This window comes from Myxocyprinus asiaticus, chromosome 8, assembly GCF_019703515.2.
Source record: "Myxocyprinus asiaticus isolate MX2 ecotype Aquarium Trade chromosome 8, UBuf_Myxa_2, whole genome shotgun sequence".
NCBI lineage: Eukaryota > Metazoa > Chordata > Actinopteri > Cypriniformes > Catostomidae > Myxocyprinus > Myxocyprinus asiaticus.
In genome coordinates this window covers 2,789,116-2,814,087 of record NC_059351.1, presented here as the reverse complement: position 1 = coordinate 2,814,087, position 24,972 = coordinate 2,789,116, and the positions used below count along the sequence as shown (strand labels likewise).

At 38.3% G+C, this 24,972-nt stretch overlaps 1 protein-coding gene across 2 annotated transcripts in view; it reads left to right on the top strand.

Moving 5' to 3' along the window:
- Positions 1-622: 622 nt before the first annotated feature.
- The window catches only part of slit2 (slit homolog 2 (Drosophila)), a 119,043-nt gene continuing 94,693 nt past the window's right edge, over positions 623-24,972 (top strand). For both annotated transcript variants that reach the window (XM_051704981.1, XM_051704980.1), the window contains exons 1-4: positions 623-1,861; positions 2,933-3,004; positions 4,283-4,354; positions 14,153-14,224. In XM_051704981.1, the coding sequence (XP_051560941.1) occupies positions 1,689-1,861; positions 2,933-3,004; positions 4,283-4,354; positions 14,153-14,224 (389 nt within the window). In that variant the 5' untranslated portion in view covers positions 623-1,688. The remainder of the gene's footprint in view (positions 1,862-2,932; positions 3,005-4,282; positions 4,355-14,152; positions 14,225-24,972) is intronic.

Below are 24,972 nucleotides of genomic sequence, written 5' to 3'. Positions count from 1 at the left end.
ATACATTTCCTGTATTATAAGTGTTCCAATTATATTCCTCTATTATTTATATCTATATATTTTAACTACTCTCTTTTTGATTATGTTAATACATTTCTTTGCATAATTCTTTTAAACTGGAGCTGCATATTTGTGTGCATGTGCATTTCAGCTTCACAGGAGCTGCAATTGACCCTTGACCTCTCCCTACCCTGCAGGTGCACACTGAGAAGGTGACTGGGGTCATTCCTATTACCTTCTTAGCTTCTGTCTCCTTGGTTTTGGATCCTGTTTATGTTAACTGGTATCTGGATGCAGATCTGTAGATATTTATCCGTGATCTCCTTAAGGAGCTTAGATTGTGTTAGACTTGTGTTTCGAAACTTTCCCTGTAATTACCAAACAGCTTACCATTCATTTACCAGTCTCGTTCACAAGCAAGAGAGAGAAACAGATGCTGGTTCACTTGCTTGCACTGTGCGTCACATGCGCATTGGCTACCGTCTTTAGACTGTTCGCCATAGCTGTTCATTGAGCGGCTCATGCGGCTAGCGGGGCGGATCGAGGGGTGGAGCAGCTCCCGGTGTATATAGAGCAATTCCATGTTACTCTGAGAAAGAGAAGGTCCCGTGTCTGACAGCCACACTTGTGACTTTACCTAAAACAACTTTGATCCGAGCGTGAGAACGAGGGAAATCAATGCACCGGAGTTCAGTTCACTGCATTGGTGCATACACGGGAATTATTTGATTCACTCACTCCAGGAAAAGCCCATTTAGACTTCAGCTTGATCCTAAAGTCGGGAGTCTTCATAGAATAGCACGAGCCTATATTCTTACCTGTCTACTTTAAATAGTGTATATATGTTTTAAATTATTTTTTTAAAGTCCTCTTATACATGAGGGGTCTCAGTGCAATAGTCAGGGCGGGTTTGACAGAAAGTTGTGCATGCATGGACTCGGAACCAGTGTTATGCTCTGTTTGGATAGTAGAGAAATTGTGTGATTGTGTGTAGGTTACCGACTATTATCGCTGTGCGGGACTTATTTCCACACTAGAGGCGCCGCCTTTGCTCTCAGCACACACACACACACACACACACACACAAACACACGCCATCAGGTGCCGGAGAGAGACCCACACACTCCCGATTGGGTATTCGAGTACAGGCAACGAGGATCACCCAGGACTTTACCCTGCACCGAGTTGGATTTATAAAGAAGATATATGATGATGAATGCATGAGGGCGCGCGGAGATCAATACACGAATTAATCAATACCCTCTGAGCGCACGTGAAGATCAGCTCCAGCTCCATCACCAGGTGGCTTTTCAAGTGTGTCTCTCAATGCGTAGATGCGCGCATAAGGTTTTTTAGGAGCGGTTAAACAAAAGCGCATCGCGGTCAGTGTGCAGGACATTTAGTGCCGGATTAGTTTAAACTTTGGTTTGCGGCGGAATCGTCTGGATCCGGACTCTAAACTCGAGTCCACAAACAGAAGAGACTACAGACCCCAAATGGGATCTGTTCCGGATTGAATTGAAATTTGTTTCCTTTTGTAAAGAAAAAAGGGGAACATTGCATTCGGAGGAGATTACAAGTGTTTCTTCTTCTTCAGAGACTCCTCTCTATTTAGGAATTTAAACTCCTGCTACTGCTTCCCACCAGGAATTAGGTCTGTATAATCAGAACTCAAGGAAGCAGCGGTGATGTATGTGTTGAAAGCCTTGGTGTGTTTTGGAGCGGTGCTCTGTGCAGTGTTTGGTGGGGCTGGGGCTCAATCGTGCCCGTCTCAGTGCTCCTGCAGCGGGACAGCGGTGGACTGCCACGGTCAGAGTCTGCGGAGCGTGCCGCGGAACATTCCCCGCAACACTGAGCGACTGTGAGTGCGCGTGAACACATTACATGACCAACACTAACCATGTGCATTTGTGATAATTCAATTAATTATAGCATTATAATTATTAAATGAATGATTGAATTATACAAAGCAACTATATTAGTTCATAACCAGCACTTTGCATTGTTTCACATACACATAGCCTATTACAATAATTACTATAAATAATAATAATAATAATAATAAGCAATACAATGTGCATTTATTATAAGCTTCTCCAATAATAATAATAATAATAATAATACATTTGCCTATTAATATTACTCAGTACTTATGTTAAAACACAGTAATATGAATAGTGAAAATGCAAAGTGTGCCCGTGCAGGCATTCTTTTGAAGTGCTGTCACCAGAACAAAACCAGTCTGCTTTTCTATTCCACTCACGCATGTCACTATCTGTCTGTTACATTGATTGTCTCTCTGGAGTGGCATTAATTAATTAAACTGGCATGAAGTTTAAACACAACCTGCTCTGTTCACGGTCTCTACTTCTGAGGAACACTGTTTTGCCACCAAAGATGCAGTTCAAATTTTGCCTTATACTGATTAATTAGACGTTCAGTCACTCCCGGCATCCACCATTTCTGTCTAAAATATCCAAGATTGACTCCCAATGATTGAATGATTTATTATAACATACCTACACACATTTTATTTGGCTGGGTAGCTGCAAGGAGCCGTCATAGAGTCTGAAATGGGAGCGCATGAAAAGTAGGTTTCAAAGGATATACATGACACCAACGTTAATTGGTGAGGATTACCGAACCCTGACCGGAATTCAATTACCTGAGCTCCCCCGCAGTATGGCACATACTTCAGCAGTGATCAAATTCAGCCAAGGATGGTGCACGATAATGCAGACAATTTAAGAAATGTATATATCCTGCAATCTAACATGCTGTTTGTGAAATCCATCTTTGGTGGCCATTAAGTAACCACAAAAATGAGTTCATAGCCTCATTTACTACATAATAGCCTAAATTAGACTTCTTAATTAGGGCTAAATACTTCAGTCATTATTCACCGTTTTACCCCCCTCTGCTCTTTCCACAGTGACCTGAATGCAAATAATTTGACTAAAATCACAAAGGCAGATTTTGCGGGACTGCGGAACCTCAGAGTTCTGTAAGTATTGAAGAACTAGATTTTTTTGTGAATGTGTATTTAAAGGAGATCAATGTATGGCCTTTATAGTTAACATTTCGCAGACCTGGAACAAACAGTGTTTGCAATTTATAGATAACATTATGAACATTAAAAAAAGCTTTTTTAGCCATCATTATTGCAAAGCTTATTTTGTCATGTTTTAAATTTGGAATGAAGGTTTTTCAGATGCATTTATGCCCATCATTGTGCAGATTCAGTCCTGTCATCTCTAGGAAACTCATTTGGGTCCAATGGGCCCATTATTAGATTAATGCCGATGAAAGCATCATTTTGCCAAATGCCATGACTTGTCACGGGAATACATCATTCCGGATTTCAGTAGAAGTTAAACACTTGTAGCGTTCACACTCACACTCTGAACAAGTTTGGACGGTGACGCTTAACGAGGCAGCAAGCCCGTGATCCTCAAAACACACAAAGACAGCATTTATTCGCAAAAATGATTGCGTTATCGGAATGCAAAGTGTCTGTCTCTATCTGTCTTTCGATCTACTTCACTGTGTGAGACAGAGAAAGAGAAGGAGATTTTGTGAATGTAATTGTGAGTGAGATGGAATGTGTGGGTGTGAATGTATATGTTAGAGAGAGACATATAGAGAGCTCATGTAAGAACAGGTTTTCCCTCCCACTTGGAGGGTAGGATTTCAGCTGAAAACTTTCACTCTGTCTGTCTTTTCCTTTTCCTTTCCCTCACAGACACATTCTTTTTTGTTGATAACCCTTTCTCTCTCTCACTCAGTTTCCTCTCTCAGTTGCTGGGACGGAAGGCATCAATGAAATGAACATCACTGAACTTTTCAAAACCGGCAACATGTATTCTTGATTCATGTTAAATCAAACAAAACATAAAAATGAGTCAAGTGGATTATATATGATTCACCAGAAATCCTTTGACGTTATGAATATGCACATTACACGTTACACATTTTGACCTGGTCATGTGATATTGATATGTATGTTTTGATAGTCTTAATAAAGATGTTGTATTTAGACTGGTGTTGAAAGCTCTTGTTTATGTTGGTTTGATAATGAGAGGAGGGTCTCAGATCTTGAGATATCTAGGGTGTTTGTAAAAATGTGGTTTGTGGGAAATGTAAATTGCACTTTAGAAGTTCTCAATGGCTGCCAATCCTGAAGCCAAAATACACAGGAATATTAATCATTGAAATTCACGCAATGAGTGACTTATCTTTCTTTTTGTTTCTCTCTCGCTTTCTCTGTCGTTCCTTCTCTTAGGCAGCTGATGGAGAACAAGATCAGTTCTATTGAGAGAGGGGCATTTCAGGACCTGAAAGAGCTGGAAAGACTGTGAGTGCCTAACACACATATACACAAACACACACAAGATATGCTGCACTGGCCCGTGGGGCTTAAAATCAGCAGTGTATTCGTGAGTGAGTGTGTTTACTGCGTGTATTAACAGAGTGACCTACTGAGTACAATAAACTGCAAAATGACATTACAAAATCGAGTGTGTGCATTCATATATTAATGGTGGACATTGTATGTTGAGGGCTTGTATGTGCATTGTGGTCAGGACTTGATGGAGCAACATTATTGTCTGACAGTCAACCTGCCTCAGGGGAACACACACACACACACACATAACTTACTCTAGCACACACACCCCTTTAAGAGAATAACTCTGGAAGATGGAACAGAAACTGGAATTACGCTCTAAAGGCCCCCCCCCCCCACCCTCCACCTTTCTCTCAAGCTTTTAGCCCCAAGCTATTCTCCATTTTCAAACCATATTCATTCTGATGGCCTTTATCTGTCCATCAGTGACTTAAATTTCACTCAGTTTATCCAAGTCAAAAATATCATTTAATATGACTGAATCAATCTGATTAAAAAGTCATTTCAGCAGTAAGATCTAGTACAACGAAGAAAAAACTCCTTAAAGTAAAAACGTTGCACTGTTTCACTGTGTACACTAATTCACCACATTAAAATAAACTTACAAACCCTTAAAGGGATAGTTCACCCAAAAATGAAATGAAAATTCTCTCATTATTTACTCACCCTCATGATATTCCAGATGTGTGTGACTTTCTCTCTTCATCAGAACACATTTGAAGAAAAATAGAAAAATATCTCAGCTCAGTAGATCCTTAAAATTAATTTAACCACTGGAGTCGTATCGATGGCTTTTATGCTGACTGTCTGTGATGTTTGGAGCTTTAAAAGTCGAATCTCCATCCACTTGCATTTTAAGGACCTACTGAGCTGAGATATTTTTCTATTTTTCTTCAAATGTGTTCTGCTGACGAAAGGAAGTCACATGCACCTGGGATATCATGAGGGTGAGTAAATGATGAGAGAATTTTCAGTTTTGGGTGAACTATCCCTTTAAGGGTTTGTAAGTTCATTTTAATGTGGTGAATTAGTGTACACTGTGAAAAAGTGTAACGTTTTTACTTTAAGGAGTTTTTTCTTCGTTGTACTAGATCTAACTGCTGAAATGACTTTTTAATCAGATTGATTCAGTCATATTAAATGATATTTTTGACTTGGATAAACTGAGTGAAATTTAAACGTTATGACATTTTTGTAGTTACCTGACAAAATACATATTTTTTACCGTGTCCTTCAGATCTCCCTTAATGTTATTTGAACATGTTTGTCTTTTTCGTAGGATGTATGAACCAGTATGACACACCAGTATAATTACAATAATGAGCACTATTGAGCTCTTTTTTGCTGCTGTAGGAGTATTACAATTAATGAAGATTATTGTAAAGCAGTGTAATGTATCGTGCAGTGTATGAAGGCCATGTTGATCTTAAATTCCTCACAAAACCAGATTTCGTTCATCAGTGGAGCTCAAACACTGGCTGGTTTCACATAGAAGGCTTGTTGTTCAAGGATCAGGTTTACTGTCAAGAGTCTGCTGATCTAGAACCAGCATCCTCACTCTCAGATGACTGACTGTCAATTACTATGTCTTAATGATGACTGGCAGGTGTTCAGTTTACATGCCGAATCACATTATAACTGGCATTTAGAGCTGCACTGCGTGAGGCTCAGTCAATCACCTGCCGTATGTGTCTATTTTTTGCATTACCATTTAAATCGGCAACAACATGTATAATGACTTTAAATTCTTTGCAAAAACCTTTCAAAATCCAGCTGAACCACAAAAGCCTTTCACCAAAAACATATCCTGTGAAAAACATATAGAATTCATGCACAAGCAGTGGCGTAGGTTTCATTTTAGCATGTAAAATTCAAAACCTTCCTTTAAAACAGTAGGGAATGTAAAATGGGTATGCTTTAGCCAACCTTGATCATCAAGTTGTTCAGAGTTCTTCAACAACCGGGCAGTCATGAAGGGGTACGCAATATGCATTGCTGCTTAAACTGACTAGTTCAATAGAAAAAGCGGCACACTCATTTTAAGTTTAATGTAAGTTAGAGAAGTTTAGTTGTTTAAGTTCTCATTAGTTCAGTGTATGAGGGAAAGTTTTGCTTTTTGAGTTTGTGTATAAAAACGAAAAAATTGAAATAGCAATACAGCCTTTTAGGTTTCAATCCAAGATCCCAGAAGAGAATTTGCATTTTCGAGCCATGGGTTCCCTCTGGATTTTCCTTTGGGCTTTTATAATGGCAGTTTTGGATTTATGAGTAAAATAAGGTCTGTGGTAAACATTACTTGAAGATACTTGGACTTTTTGTTCTTAATACCTCAAACCTCAAACGTGAATTATGAAGCCGCATAGACGCAACATGCTTTTTTTTTTTTACCAAATTCACGCTTGAGGTATGACTGTGCAATTTATGTTGTAGAACAAAATTTCCACATATCTTCAAGTAATGTTTACCACAGACCTTATTTTACTCATACATCCAAATCAGCCATTATAAAACCCATAGGAAACTGCAGAGGGAATCCATGTCAAATTAGCCCTCCGGGTTAGCCTTGCTTTCAAATTGACTTCACAGCTGATCAGTTCTATAATGTTGATATTGTAAGGCTATATATCTCTCCAGCCCCCCCCCCCCCAAATCTGTCCCTGTGCGCATGAGTATGATACAAAGTTTACTTTTAAAGAGCAGCTGTATTAGCAGCGTGTGGCTCTGAATGCTAACTAACAAATTGGGTCTGTGGCATTAACCGCAAACTGAGCTTTGTGCAGTAACTTATAGCTCATAAGTCCAGCGTTTTCAGTGGAGTACAGATAACTTGTAATAACTTGTAATAATAGCAGAACTTGCTTTTGGCATAAATTGTGCAGTGTTGGCATAACTGAGGTGTTAGGCAAGCGAGTGGTGGCGATGAATAGGTCTTTATAGTGATAAGTGTAGGCATAGAGGAGCTAGCGGTAGCGCTGAATAGTACAGCTAAAGTCAGTGTGTAAGATCAGTCCCACTGTGCCGGTACAAAAGCAGGAGTCTAATGCTGGAGGGTGACTGCATAGCTGAGAGGATTAGAACGCACAGGCATCATAATGCCCTTACCAAAAGCCCTTCATAAATTTGTGTGTGTGTGTATATGCGTATTGGGGATGCATTAAAGTATTGAGTGTGACGACCCCGTGTAGGGAGGAAAAGTGGAGACTCTGTTCCACATATGACCCCCCTTTCTTCACTCAGACAAACACACACACACACACACACACACACACGTACACACAAACACCCCTTGTCACGCCTTGCTAGCCATGAGCAATGCAGACAGGTATAAAGTAAGCCTATGGAGAAAGACATGAGCAAAAGAGCAAGATCTTTTTTTTTTCTCATTCATTTTAAGACTTCTTTCTTTCTTTCGTTTGTCCCTCACACCACTGTCGCGGACAGCAAGGACAAAACATGCAGTATGCGAATGATAAAATGTGACAAACCATTTTGTCATCCATTGTTAGGATCACAAAATACATAAGCTTATCGACTTTTAAAAGGGAAGAAAAAGCGCTTTCCATATCTTTTGGCGTCGACTTCAAAGGCTGTGAGTCCATTTAAACTCTATGGTATTTTGGTGTGTAGCTCATGCTAGCCAAAATAGGCAGATTTTTATTTATGTACAGTAAATCATTTTGGTATTGTGTTGGTTCGCCACTTCATATCCAATATAAAATCTGGCTCCTGAAGCAAAACCATTCAAGATCCACTGCTTTATAGTATATCTCACTCCTCTTATTTTTGACCTTTCCATTCTGTCACTCACTCTCTTTCTTCCCTCCATGTAGCTGGAATGTTTTTGCCTGTATTTTTCTTTCTTTTCTTTTTTCTTTACAGACACACGTGCTGGACTAGTTTGGCCGTTAGCTAATGCGTTATGGACTGAGACTGAGGATAGTCACGGTCACTGATTTCTGAACCATGCTATAAACTTTTCTCTTCTTTCGCTATCTGTGATTGACAGGTCAATGATTGTGGATCATGTCTGCTGTAAACACACAGAGGATAACACAATACAGATGTGTGTGTAACTGTGCAAACACCATGCACATTAACTTTCAATCCATTCTTTCCTCTGTTCAGTCTTGTTGCCTGTTTTTTAGTTTTTTTTGGCATAAAAAGTCATCTCACTTTATGGCCCTCCTGAAAATGACTGTGAGTCCGTGTGTGTGTGCATGTATGTAAAAGTTAAAATGAGAGTCTGTGCACATTTCTATCTGTTAGTGTGTGTGTGTCTGTGTGTGTACTCATCTATTTTAAGGGTCAGTAGTATTCCCTTTAAGCACTCTGTGTGTGTGTGTGTGTGTGTGTGTGTTGTGTGTGTGTTTCTGCAGTGGGGTCCTCAGGGAAGGCTGTCCTCTGTGCCTGAGTGAAACACGTGGACATTTCTGGAGTGTGCAGCACTGTGTGCCTCGTTATTATTTCATCATTCATTAAATATTCAAATGGATTGATGTAACCCCGGAAGCTGAACGATGATGTCATCGGCTGCTGAGCTTGAGTGTGTGAATGTGTTTTTGAGAGAGTGTGTCAAAGAAAGTGAGGGTGGAAAGCAGAGAGCGAGAGAAAGATCTTGATGGGTTCTTCCTCTATGCAGGCAGAGTTCACTTACGAACTTGTCAGATTGAGGGGGCTTTCACATTGGTAGTTTAGTCCGAAACAGAGCACTGTTCAAATGAAAAACTGGCAATATGAAAGCTGTTTTGCAGACCGGGGAATGGACCGTGGTACCAAACCCGAGACAACCTGAAGGAGGTGGTCTGAGCTCGGTTGCAACAGAACTGAGTGAGAAAGCAACCTGTACTCGGGTCCATACTTGTTCAGGCAGTAACATTTCTATCTGAATGACTCGAGATTGTTGGCATAAATACGACGAAAAGGTAATGATATAATTTGACGTAAGTCCCATCCTACGGTTCAGCACTCCGTTGCTTGTTTGAACCATCAGATCCTGCCGGAGGCGGAGCTTACACCCGCCCAGGACGGGACCTAAACTGGTGGAGATGGGGTGGGATGGGGGGTGAAAACCCGGAAGTATGCGAACAGCTGGCAGGCTTATAAAGCGGAGGCTGTATTGTGATTGGATGGATGCCTGATAGAATAAATCCAGAGATCTTCCAGAAAGAACTACGCTTACGCTTACATAACTTGTGTGTGCGTTTTTTTGCCAATTTAAGCTTGACGACATCATCAGATGACACATGCACGCAACCAGCTGTCAGTTTGTGAGCATTAGATATAGTCGCCTTCTCCAGGACATTAATATCTGCTGAATTATGGCATATGATGCACAAAGGCGCAAGTGTAGTTCACTCTGTTGTGCATAATGATACCAAATAAAACAAAATAAAATACACAAATAGAGGAACCCGCATTGTGTTCTCCATTATGTGCACGTTTGTGATGATGCAAGTTGATGATGGGAAAGCACTGACGTTTGACAGTATTGGAAAGAGTATGAATCCAGACCAATGCTACTTCCCCTGATATTGTAATCACATTATTTATATTGACTAACAGAATTGATCTTGAAATCTGACAAATCCAAAACAATTCCAAATTACCTGATTTTTTTTAATCTAAAGCTTATTTTTGATTGTTAAGCCCTGTTCACACCACACCAGCTACACTGTTGCTTGATGTCGCTAGTCCGTGTACTGTATGTCGCTAATGGGCCTTCCTACTGCTGTAACCCTAACGTTGTTAGTGGACTGCACAACTGACCATAGCTTTGAAAATTCTGATCACAGATGAAATGTACTGCCGGAAAAACTAGAATATCATTCTAATTTGACAGGTCATTCTAAGGAGATTGTGTCTCTTTGTCGCTGCATGTTGCTGGCGGTGTGAATGGGGCTTTAGGTGTTGTTTCTTCAGCACACATTTACGATCAAACTGCTTAAAACTTGCTCATTAGCAGGCCAACACAGAACCTGTACATGCAGAAAGCTCTGATGATTTCCACCGACTTGGAATGCCAGTCATTCACAAAGTTCAACGGATCCTCCTTGTTTGGTTGGTTTTTCAATATTTTGGCTAATGTTTTCAGCTAAATAAATCCCCCAAAATCATCACAGAAAATCGTTAGGACAGGTTGCCACTTCTGATACACTTATTTAAACAGCTGATTAGCCGATGCATTTATCGTAGCCTCTGTTGTTTGTCTACAATTGGTAACATTGCTCAAGTGCTGCAAAAACCACATTTTACACCAATTATGCTTAATGAGTAGTGGTCGACCGATATGGGTTTTTTTAATGGCCGATATCCAAAGATCAGTGTGGCCGATAGGCTGATACAATGCCGATATATCACACAATTAAATATAGTAAATAACATAAATATAAAATAGCTAAAAAAAATTATAAACTCTTATTTAGCACTATATTAACTCAATTTCGCACAAAACTTTAACTTTGCAGAAAAATAAAAAAATAAAAAATAAAATAATCTAAAAAAATAATATTGTATTTCAAATGGTAGATAGCAGTTTCTTCTGATTTCTGTTTAGTCATCAAATTTTAGTAATGTATTTTCCCATGAAGAAAGTGTTAATATATTAGGAAGAAGGAAATAACAGTACACACAGTAGTCCAGCAACCATGGATGGCATGTGGACATTAACAATCGCATTTTCTCAAAAACTACCAAATCAAACCAATTGCACATACAGTGCATAGTGAATATGAAATTTACTTATAGCACATGTGAAACACATTTACTTAGAAGTTGCACTCATGCGCTCGTGACAGTTTAAACGGCCTGGATTGCCTGCTTGGATTGTCACGGACTGACCGTCATGATTTGTGAATCAGAGGAACTTTTGATCCGTATCCTGAAGTTTTGATTCTGGCTGATGGAATACACGCTTCAGAGGAAGATATTAGATGAGCGCTCAACGGGAAGAAAACACTGGATTTTCGTGAGGTTCATGAATTACATCTGTTTAAATGAGATATCTGCATATTTGCTGATGGTATACAATAGAAGTTTTATTGATATTTGCCTTTTATCATTAGAAAAGTTACAGGTAACTGTTGAGGAGAGACTGTTAGAATATGTGCTTTAGAGGAAGATTTATAAGGATGCTGGAGTTGCTCAAGTTTTGTGAGGTTGGTTTATTACATCTGTTTAAATGAGATATCTGCATATTTGCTGATGGTATATTGATATTTGCCTTTTATCATTAGAAAAGTTACAGGGAACAGTTGAGGAGAGACTGTTAGAATAAGTGCTTTAGAGGAAGATTTATGAGCGTTCCACAGGACGCTGGATCTGCTCAAGTTTTGTGAGGTTGGTTTATTACATCTTTTTAAACGAGATATGTTCATATTTGCAGATGGTATATGATATTAGTTTTATTGATACTTGCCTTTTTATCGTTAGACAAGACAGTTAAAAGTTACAGGGAACTGTTGAGGAGAGAGTCAAACACGTCTGCCGTGGCTCTGATATGTGGACCGTTTAAATTAGACTGTGTTGCGCAGCGGTCTATTACTGTAGTAACACGATGGAACGTAACAAGGAAACAAACCGTGACTGGTCGTTTACATGTCTCAGTCGCTTCACATGCAAGCAGGCGATTCTCAGCACCCTCAAAAAACAAATTGGCCAAACGGGAAAATGTATTGGCCGATGCCGATAATTAAAAAATTATGAATATTGGCCGATTTATCAGCCTCTGCGATATATCGGTCGACCACTATTAATGAGCAGACAACTTGTGTGGTAATGTAAATGTCTTCTTAATTTTTACGTTTTTCTTTTATTGGGGTACCCGCATAAACAGTTTAAGCATAAACTGATTGGTACACGTAGATGTTTGCCCATTACCCCCATTTCGCGCTGCATGTACAACCTTTACTGCTGTTCTCACTGATTAATCCAATGTGCACAAGTGTTGTGCGCATGACTGTTCATGTTTTGATGTCAAAAACAGAGAATTCGATGACTTCAAATCTCACAAAAATGCAGTTTTGTTGCAATGTTTTATTTTTTGAATAAGCTTATTTTTAGTAGGTCTCAGCGCATTGCTGTGCATGTAAACTCACTCTTCGACGCAATGGGATTAGACGTTAATGGAATGCTATAATTGACACTTTTCTTGAATAGTTAATTACAGCAGCCATAACTGTAATCTTAATAATTTTCCTGAATAATTGCACAGTCCTAATGTAAGTGGAATTGTTATGCGTGTCTGTTTGTGTGTCTATATGCGCAAATAAACACAATAATTTAAGTAGTGACTCTCAATCCAACTCAACTGACCGACTGGAAAAACAGTTATTGGTATTTTTTTATACAACAGATAGTTCTGGTCTGCTAATCTGATTAGACCAGTGGAGTTCCAAGAGTGCTGATATTTAGTGTGAAAGCCTTTGGACGTTTCACTGTTTGAATCACTCTGTATGTCTGTGTTCACGATGTTCCAGACAGGCTGCTAGTCTGTGCGTTGCTCGGCGACATGCAATGGTTGGTCCTGCTTTGTTTGGAACTACGTATTCTCATTAGACAAAATAACCTGCCATATTGTGACTAAAATGCAAGTTACTGGATGTTAATGTCTTGTTTAAAGAACTGCTGTGTGAAAGCATCCTCGCAATCATGCTGATGTACTGAATATCAGCCGTTTTGCTTGTGTGATATTGCTTAATTAACATTCTCCTACTACGATCAGACTGTATGCACAATGCAATTTTAGAAGTTTTCAAAACTCACAGATGCTTAATAGGGCACTCTGAACGATCAGTATTCCAGTATTAATAACATTATTGATTAATCTCAAACCCCATTAATCTAACACACTGACAGCAGTGGCGCCACTCTTCATTAATATGCGCAGTGGGTATTATATATGTGCTGATTGTCATGCATAATGTCTATTATATGCGCTGGCTATATAGCCAGGAATATTGCCCCGTTTTTTTATGATGTCAAAGAACAGAGAGAAAGACAAAAGTTTTTATTATTGAATTATCATTGAAATAAATTAAGTATGCATCATTTCTTTTCATGATGTGTGTGTGTGTGTGTGTGTGTGTGTGTGTGTGTGTGTGTGTGTGTTTGCACTGTAAGTTCTTTCCCTTCACTTAGTGTGAGACGTTCTGTTTGTTTTTCCCACATCTGTTTTTCCGGGCTGGTCTTTGTCTGTGTGTGTTTGCTAGATGCCCCCACACACTGACAGTGTCTGCCAGCCACACACACACACACACACACACACACACACACACACACACACACACACACACACACACACACACAAGACTGAAGTTGATGGCCAGCAGGCCCAAGTTGAAGTGTTTAACTTCTTTAAATGTTTAAAGTATTCTGCTTCAGTACAACACGTTAGTCACATCTTTCCATAATCATAAACTGATGTTTTTATGTTTTGCCACACATTTAATGTGTATTCTATTCATAATGTTTGGTCTGTTCATATGTTTCAGTTTTTTCAATGTTCTCTAAATGTTCTCTCAATGTTCTTTAGCAGATTATTGTTACTATGTCAGAACTAAAATCATTTTATTCAGCCTATCTTGCCAACGGATAGCCACCCATCTTAGACCAGACTTGGGAACAGTTAGTCTATGATCTCCTGCACACCAAATCCTGTTCCTGGTGCTTCACAGTCATTGAAATTTGCACACATGCATGTGAGTGAATTTCCATGTGATTTCATGTCGCCACATTTGTCTGTGTTTGCAGGCGTCTCAACAGGAATAATCTTCAGGTTCTTCCGGAGTTGCTGTTTCTGGGCACAACCAAACTCTTCAGACTGTGAGTCTTTTATCTGTTTGCCCCTCTCTTTCCTCTCCCTCTTATTTCTATCTGTCTTTCCTCCCCCCTCTTTCTCTTTCATTCTCTTTCTCTTCTCTTCCCTGTCTCACACTTGGCACCTCTTTTGTTGCCTTTTTTAATGAGATTTTTGTCTCTTTTCAATAATTTATGAACTAATGTAGATTTTACAAACTAAGTTGTTTCAAGCACATAATTCTGTGTTTGCATGAGTTTCTGTTGCTGTCTTTTTGCTGCACGTTTGCAGAATTTGGGCTCTTTCATACTCAAGCCGACAGAATCACTCATAATATGTTTAAATGCAGTTTGCCGATTGGTTCCTTTGGTTTTCTGTTTGATTTGTAGATTTCATTTTATTTTTACGAATTGGATTTTTAATTGAAGTATTTTGTAATATTAAAAGAGTGGCATTGAATTTGAAATGAAGCTAAATCTTGAGGTCTGTCTTCTTTATCTAGCTCATTTACTCTGCTCCCAGACAAGAGTGTGTATGCGTGTGTGTGTGAGTGTGTGTGTGTTTCTAATTGAGTTATGCAGGACATAAGGATCAGCAGTAAGAGAGGTTCAGATGAACAGATTAAATTGAGTTAAAAAGACATACACACTTAAACATCTGCTGCTAGGAGATTGAGAGAGAGAGAGAGAGAGAGAGAGAGAGAGGAAGGAGAGCGAGAGCTAACAGCTTTACCAGGAAAAACAACATTCTAACGGACATTGCAGGAGGCTGATTGAGGAAGTGTGTGTGTGTGTGTGTGTGTGTGTGTGTGTGTGTGTATACTGCTGCACATATCCCTCATGTTGCTGCCGTCATACAGCCACATTTCATGTTCTCTTCATGGTATGGTTGTGTGTGTGGTCTCTTCCAAAAATACGCCCAGATCTTCTGTCTCAGCTATCAGGTGTGTGTGTGTGTGTTTGAGACTTTGTAAAGTAAAACGCTGGTGTTAAAATCAAATCTTAAAAGAAATGGATTGATGCATTTGCCAAGGACATTTTAAAAGTATCAGATGATAGTGTGTGTGTGTGTGCACGTGTGTCTGTGTGTGTGTGAGTGAGTGTGCTGGCACATATGGGATTGAATGACTTTTAGGCAGGATTTCTCTGTAAGATGGTAGCAGGTGTGTGTGTATGTGTGAGAGAGAGAAAAAGCCAATAAGAAAAGAGAGGGAGCACTGCTAGTGTATAACACTTTCTTGATAGTGTTATTTGATTTGATGGCTTGAAACACACACACACACACACACACACACACACACACACACATACAGAGAGAGAGAGAGAGAGAGAGAGAGAGAGAGAGAGTGTTCTCTGCTCATTAGATTATCTCTGTTGCTCTGCATCTGTGGCTAACATGTGCAGCTTTTATCTGTCTGCCTCTTTCATCACTCTGTCTATCTAGTTTTTCTCTGTTTTTATGCTCTTTTCTTTTTTCTTTTCTTTCTTTCTTCCTTTCTTTCTCTCACCCGCTCTGATCAGGTTTGACGTTAATGCGTCTGGATGGAGTGTGTGTAATTTTTGGGGAGGGGGATGGTCTGCAAAGAGGGTGACAAAACCTTCTAGGGCTTGTTTTGTTCCTCTTGCCGGGTGCCCTAGTGACCCTAGCTTCTGCTGTACGTGTGTGTGTGTGTGTGTGTGTGTGTGTGTGTGTGTGTGTGTGTGTGATGTGTGTGTATATGTTTGCATGTGTCTGTGAGTGTGTCTGAGTGAATATGAGTTATGGTTACACATGTACGGCTGCTGCCACAGTAGCGGCGAAAGTATTTCTGCCTTTTGTCTCGCCAGAGGCCCGGGCTAGTTTGGAAACCTTGGAATAACATTGGTTATGTTGGAGAGAACGTTCAGATAACATTCTCACGGATAGCAGGTCGGATACAGCTGTGTGTGTTTGGTTAGAGAGAAAGTGGGAAGCGGGGAGTTTCCCAAAGAGAGAAAGAAGAAGAATGGGACTGAAGGAGATAGAAAGTGATTGAAAGGAGGAGGAGTGAAGGCAAAGAGAAAGAACGATTGGTTAGATCTTTCAGAGTCCATTAAGACCTCTGTAAAAAACCCAACAGTAGTTTACAAATGAAAGTAAGAGAGTGGGATAGCAATAAACACAAATGGAGAGGTAGAGGAAAAGAAGCATAGAAAAAGAGAGAGTGGTTTGGATTGGAAGATATTCCTAAATTTTTAAAGGGATAGTTCTGCGAAAATGAAAATTCTTTGATCATTTACTCACCCTTTACTCACTTGTTTTTTCCGCTCTGGTTCAGACTGGTGCGAACGCCAGCTCATAGTTGTTACTGCTGTCATGTCACGTCGCCATCATCCCTCATCCAGGAACCGTTAGTGCTGTTTCACACAGTGCAAACTTTCTGAGTGCGTTTGTGGGTGTTTCTGACCACCGCAGGAATTTCTCCCGTTGTGATGTCTGTGTGTGGTTTTTATTGAGCCTGTTACTGGCCATTAAGTCAAATCAAATGCCTTACAATTATAATTGTGTGTGTGTGTAAGTTGTTTGTGCATTATTATAATTTTATTTTTATATATTTTTTTTGAGTCATAAGGACAGATATTGATAAATGTTTAGACTGTAAATTTGTGGATTAAGGGATGAAAAGTCTGACATCACTCCCTAACCCCCGATCATAAATTAAAATCACAGAGGCTACTAGTGTTTCAGTACATCTAAGCCAAAGAAAAACATTATGAAACCTCTGGCGACATTGACGTTATGTTATGAGAACAGCTTTGTGAGAAGATTTGAAACATGTAGGAAAAGTGAGAGGTTGAAGCTGGTACGTGATAGCTGTGCGGTATGTGTAAACCTCACTCCCCTGGCCTCAAGAGGCGCACTAGCGACTGATGCGAGAGGCTGTAGCCTTTAGCCTCCTCGTTAGCATGCCCGCCTCCCATGCCGGAGACCCCAGTTTAAATCCTGCTCGGAGCAGGTCGAGCAGGACAGGTTACAGTGGTGCCGTCACCTGAATGGGAGTGAGGTTTAGGAGGGTGAGTGAAACGGGAGCCGGCTTGTACGTGATAGCTGTGCGTTATGGGTAAACCTCACTCCCCCAGCCTCAAGAGGCGCACTAGCGACTGATGCTAGAGGCTGTAGCCTTTAGCCTCCTCATTAGCGTGCCGCCTCCCATGCCGGCTGATGCCGGTTCGAATCCCGCTCCGAGCGAGCTGCAACTGCAACTGCACTGCACTGGACTGTCTCAGGAGTTTAGACCCATAAAGATATTTTTATATTCCATCAGACTCGAGTTATACACATGCAGGTATCTCCTGACTTCCTCACACTTGTGCTCTTGACGTGCACATCCTTTTTTGTTGTTTCTACCTTCGTCTCCTGTTGTTTAGCGGCAGTTACATCTTCTTCTAGAGCAACTTTGTGAAAGCATAGGCTCAACTGTGAGTGTTGCCACCTTGTGGTCCCACTAATTAGTGCAAATATTTCCAGGCGCATGCACATTCTGCGCGGTTAGAAAAATCAGGCCGCACCGTTCAGTGCTCGAGCACTCTGCTGATGACAAAATTGCCGTCATGTGTCCTGTATGCAGATGGCTAGTGTTCGCGTTTAGTCTTTAGGCTGAAAGTGAGCGTCAATCAATTCACTTTCATTGTATGGAAAAAAAAGATAAAAGTGAATGATGACTGAAGGCAGCAGATCTTCATTTTCCTGTCATGTCTGTTAGCAGTGGCTTTAGGGTTCACACACATGCTCAGTTTATTTTAAATATGGCTTTGGCTGCGCGGTTTTCTTGAGAAATGTGCCACACGAGTTTTTGAGGCGAAACATCATAGTGGTTTTTCTTGCTTAATCCGCACACCAAATGCTAGACAAGCCAAACAGTTTGCCATCTCAGAGTGTGTGTGAGTGTGTGTCTGCGTGAGTGTGTGTGTTTACCGAGCTCGGCGTTTCCTAGGTCACAGTGCGGTAGAGAGTTTGGCTTTTGTCTGAGGAGTGGACGCTTAACCCCAGTCCTCTTAGCTCACAAGACACACACACAGATGCACACAACACACAGACACACACACTTGTGCTAAGCCTTGTCTGTTCACACGAGTTGGTGGGAACAGTTTTGAAATTAAAGACGGATACAATGGAGTGAAGTGTTGCCTGTCTGTGTGTGCACGTGCATGTGTGTGTGTGTGTGTGTGTGTAGGGGGGATTTAATTTAATTCATAATCAGATTTTAATGAAGACAGGAAAAGAGTTTATAGTCTGTTGCCATAGTGATAATTATGACTCATAATAGAAAAACCTCAAGCGTGTAGACATGTGTACATGAGTTTGTTTGTGTATGTGCAAGTTGTGCATTTCATGCATTTGCATTTGCATGATCTTCTCAGAAGATCAAAGGTCATCAGAAGAATTCAGCGCAATAAATCAAATTGAATAATTTCAGAAAAATTACCTTTAAAATGTTTCACTGTGCTGTGAAGGGATAAAGTGAATTACCTCATGTTCAGTTGCTGCCTGTTTACTATAATGTTTGATAGCTTGTTTGTCTAAAACTATGCAAATGAGAATATTTAAGCAAGCTGCAACAGGTAATGTCTAAATCTGAAGCACATCATGCTCTAAACTTCTTCATAAAATAGGTTACAACATGGCAAGCAGACAACATTTTGAGGAGTTTTACATTAACGTTACTGCTTACCTTTAGAGCTAACTGCATTTCTAATGGACTTGTTCTTTATGGACTATCGTGGTGTAAACATTGACTTGTGTGTCTCACCTTTGCTGCATGCAATATACAGTAGTTCTTGTGGACTTAAAAAATTCTGTTGGCAAGTGTGTACGCCAGTATAAGTAGACAATTCACAGCACCACATCCAAAATCTCTTTCTTCTCATGCCTCTTTTTCTGTCATGCAAATACAACTCAAACATTTCAAATTCAATTAGATGAATATTTTTGTCTGCAGGCAATTTGAATAAACTAATTCACACACACACACACACACACACACACACACACACACACACACACACACACACTGTAGTACCCTTTGTCTATAGTCATAGAAATGCTTATGTTTTTGTTAATGGCGTAATAATATTTCAACATACAGAAACATATTTAGAGTATAATGAATAGTAAAATACAATACAATATTACGAATGATTGAAAGGATTAATCATGAGGTCAATCAGAAAAATCAAAGTACAAAAATCTGAAAGTATAGATTGTATGTCAGGGTTATGATCATACACTAAAACTAAGATGAAGAATATTGAAAAACATTTTCGTAAGCTGAAATAAAATGTAAAAACAACCAAAAATACAATGATTGAAAAATAAATAAAATAATAATCAACTAAAATAAATATATATTTTTTGTTGTAATCAAGCACTTTTGTGTTTGTACAATGAGCACTTTAATTGCAGTTATTATTTTCACACAGCTAATTCAGATTAAGAGGCAAATACCTACTGCCAAAGGATGAATTTTGCCATTTAAATTTATAATATAGTATAACTGAGAGAGAATGCCTTATGCTTTTAGCTGAATAGATGCTAGGTGAGAGAGAAAAAAGGTAGTAACACTTTCTATGAAGCCTGTATTTATAATGCCTTATTAGGGTATTCTTAACGCATTATAATGTATGCATAATGCCTTATAATAAACCTTATAATATGTCTCATAAACAATAGTAACAATGGTTATAATTTGATATAACACTTACCTATTTGTTGTTATAACTTTTAAGATTATGATGCATTATAACACATGATGAAGCCTGTATTTATAATGCATTATAAGGGTATACTTAACACATTATAATGTATGCATAATGCCTTATAATGAACCTTATAATATGTCTCATAAATAATAATAACAATGGTTATAATATGATATAACACTTACCTATTTTTTGTTATAACTTTTAAGATTACGATGCATTGTAACACACGATGAAGCCTGTATTTATAATGCATTATAAGGGTATTCTTAACGCATTATAATGTATGCATAATGCCTTATAATAAACCTTATAATATGTATTATAAATAATAGTAACAATGGTTATAATATGATATAACACTTACCTATCTGTAGTTATAACTTTTAAGATTATGATGCATTATAACACACGATTAAGCCTGTATTTATAATGCATTATAAGGGTATACTTAACACATTATAATGTATGCATAATGCCTTATACTAAACCTTATAATATGTCTCATAAATAACAATAACAATGGTTATAATATGATATAACACTTACCTATTTGTGGTTATAACTTTTAAGATTATGATGCATTATAACACACAATGAAGCCTGTATTTATAATGCATTATAAGGGTATTCTTAATGCATTATAATGTATGCATAATGCCTTATAATAAACCTTATAATATGTCTCATAAATAATAGTAACAATGGTTATAATATGATATAGCACTTACCTATTTGTGGTTATAACTTTTAAGATTATGATGCATTATAACACACGATGAAGCCTGTATTTATAATGCATTATAAGGGTATTCTTAACGCATTATAATGTATGCATAATGCCTTATACTAAACCTTATAATATGTCTCATAAATAATAATAACAATGGTTATAATTTGATATAACAGTTACCTATTTGTAGTTATAACTTTTAAGATTACGATGCATTATAACACACAATGAAGCCTGTATTTATAATGCATTATAAGGGTATCCTTAATGCATTATAATGTATGCATAATGCCTTATAATAAACCTTATAATATGTCTCATAAATAATAATAACAATGGTTATAATATGATATAACACTTTCCTATTTTTTGTTATAACTTTTAAGATTAAGATGCATTGTAACACACGATGAAGCCTGTATTTATAATGCATTATAAGGGTATTCTTAACGCATTATAATGTATGTATAATGCCTTATAATAAACCTTATAATATGTCTCATAAATAATAGTAACAACGGTTATAAAATGATATAACACTTACCTATTTTTTGTTATAACTTTTAAGATTACGATGCATTATAACACATAATGAAACCTGTATTTATAATGCATTATAAGGGTATTCTTAACACATTATAATGTATGCATAAAGCCTTATAATAAATGTTCTTCTGACTTCGTACATTCTCAGAGTGCAAATGAGTAAAAATCCATAATATCCTCTGAGGCCGATGTTCATTTTAATGTAAGCAAGTTTAAGCTGATAACTCTTTTACATCTGAAATAATGTTATGTGATTTCATTGATTTTATTATATATTTTATTTTCTCAGAATTACAATAAAAATGTTCAAAGCAAATGTGTCTTATAACCACTTCATAATATCTTATGGCTGTTTAAAAGAAGACCTACTGTATCCTTTATTACTTTATTTAAAGCAGACAAAGACCACTTATAAATGATTATGTCCACATTATAAAGCCTTATAGATGTTTACAAGAAGACAATGCATTTGTCATTTGACTTAAAGTGGTAAAAGACCACTCACAGGTTTTGATCTTATATAATCAATGTCAAAATATGAAACTTATAATACATTATAGCAATGAGACCTATAATACATTATAACTTTAAATAAATGTGAATAAAATGTGGTGTTGATCGTGTGTTATAATGCAGTATACTATTAAAATGTATAACCATAAATAGGTGTTATATCATATTATAACCATTGTTACTATTATTTATGAGACATATTATAAGGTTTATTATAAGGCATTATACAGATATTATAATGCATTATAAATACATGCTTCATAGATAGTGTTACCAAAAAGGTTTTTAACACACACACACACACACACACACACACACACACACACACACACTGAGCCATCCACAATTATGAGAGAAAACACCTGCGTGTGTGTGTGTGTGTGTGTGTGTGTGTGTCTTTTATCAGCTGACACAGAGTTATGGCCTTAAACCTTAAACCCTTGATAAGTGATTTGTCTATTCCTTTGGAAAATTCAATATCTGTTTGTTTGTTTTTTTAAAAGACAAAAGTATTGTGAGCATTTCTAAACATAAGTGATTTTAGTCAGGAACAGTCTTTTCTTCTGATTTATACATGCAATCTGACATTTTGTAGTTTTGAAAACTTTTGTAAGCATCATTGGTGTGCAAGAATGTGTGTTTTAATTCATGAGCAGGTTGTCATATCTGGGCGCATCTCTCCAATCTTTTTCCACATTCATGTGAAATGTAGCTTTATGGATTTTCTGGATTTGACAAAGTTGTGCAGTCAGTTTGGGAATTTACACCCCACTACAGCATCATCAATCTTTATTGGTTATTTGACCTGTCAGACTGCAGCACGCTGTGCTCATTCCTGTCCAAACACGCACCCACATACACACATGTATGAACACACACACACACACACACACACACACACACATACAAACTGGGTTTTGGAAATGGCATTTGCAGATTGAGCCAGACACTGTTTTAATTATCTTTGTGGCCAAGTATGTGTGTGTGCTTGTGCACATTGGTGTCTAAGTGTCTTAGTGACGGGTAACGAGAAGAGGGCAATTTCTCGTTAGCATGTAACTGAAACTCTGGCGGTATCCTAGCAACAATACTGGCCACTCCATGGTCTTTAGTTTCACCTTCACAACACCACGTCAACTAGAGCACAATATCACCAGGGCTACCAAACAGCTCACCACTGGAAGCACTTGAATTCAATAATTAAGGCTCTTGATTAGTGTTATATCAGGTAATCTGTTACTTTTAGGGTGTCAGATATCGACAAGCAAATCACAGTACAAGTATCAGCTTTACATTGCTTGTTTCTTCCACTGAAAGTGGAAAGTCGCCCAACAGATAATTATTAATGAAAACCAACTGTTACGTAGAGATGTAAAACTATTTGCATCCTGAGTTGCGAATGGAGTCATTTAGTCTGTGTGGAACAAAAAAAAAAAAAAGAAAGAAAATGTTTCGTTTTAAGTATACAAATTAGTGGATGTAGCATTGGGTGCATTTACGTTTTAATCATGCAGCTGTACAGGGTGTGAACTCTGGAAGTGGACTCCATCTTGGCTCTTGTGGCTCAGTTGCACAGTCGGCTATTCTGAGTGCATGCGTGGGAGTGTAATTGCTCTGGAGTGGATTCCATTTTGGCTCTGGTCACACAGTGGCACAGTAGGCCACTCTGGGGGAATAGGACTGAGTTCAGCGGCTCTGGAGTGGAATTGTCAGCATTCTTCAGCCCTGCTGTCATCTTTAACCTCTTAACTGAGCCTCTTCACTTTGAGTTCTCACACTCACACAAACACAAACAAGTGAGCATACACAAAGAAGGACTGACACACACCAGACACACTCTCCCTTTTCCACTGATCAGTGTCAGTAAAGAGGGCTTTAGTAGAACAGATGTTCATTTACTGGAATATTGTAAACTCTCAGAAAACACGAGTTGTTGCAAGCCAGCAATGTGTGTGTGTGTGTGCATGTGCATGTGTGAGTGTGAGTGAGATTTGAAAGATTGGCAGGGTGACACAAAGTGAAAGAGTATGTTTATGTGTGATGTGTATACGTACGTAATTCAGTAATATCAGGCTACAGCTGCAGCTCTGTCATTATTTAATTGTAGTTTCCTCCCATCTCCGTGGCAGCGTAATGTCTCTCTGATTGTTGTATGGTTGCCGAGTCACTTCCTCACTCCCTGACCTTAGAAGAGTGAGGCGAGGCAGAGGCTATGTATCAAAACCTAGTAAGCTTCCTACCTAGACAGCTTTGTTTGACATTGTATGTTTTGACCAGTGTTTGAATTGTGTCAGATCTCTGAAAAAAAAATTTTTTTACACATGTAAAAATCAAATGAATACATACAGTTTTAATGTAGGGTATCAAATAAAAATAGTACATCACAAATTTCGTTAAAACACAAATCTGCTAAACATACAGTATGTTAAAACTAGTGCTGTCAGACGATTAATTTTTTTAATTGCAATTAATCGCAGAGTTCTTCATAGTTAATCGCGATTAATCGCAGATTTTGAAAGTGCTGAAATTTAACTCTATATAATTATTTTCCTGTCAAAATGCATTTATTTCCTTTTTAGAAAAGAAAACAATATGTGATGCTAATGCTATATAAATTTTTTTCAAACAAAGCCTTCCACATTATAAAGATAGCAATGGACTAAAATAACACCAATTCAAGTATCATTAACTGTTTCCCAAAGTGGGAGGTTAACTATTTGAAAGAACTAATTCACATGGGTTGTATGTTCATAACAATGGACATTAAATCTATTAAACGCTCATCCTCCGCAATATTAATCAGACAGCAGACTGTGGCTTTTCACTTTCATACAGTAATCATGAAGCCACATTCACGATCCATGATCTCAGTGCATCAACGGCAAGGTCAAGCACGCTTTGAACTCCACATGAAAAGTGATTGCAGATAAAGTCTCATTCTACATTTTTGTGTTAGCTAAGACTAGATGTGCTTCTGTGGTAATTAAATTGTGCCTTACAGAGGCTGCAAAGTACTTAATTTATGTCACAAGTCTGGGCTTGTTTTGTACAACAAATAGCGTTTATGCTATAAATATAATAGCTTGGTTTATGCTTTATAAATGTTAAATGGGTTAATTGGATTAAGAAAAATGAACTTGTTAAAATTTTTAATTAATCGAACGGTTTTGACAACTGTATTTATTACATACCTACATACATACTGTGGCAGAACAACCCGCCCCTCCCTCATCATTTTCGGCCCACCTCTTAGGGCGTATCAGCC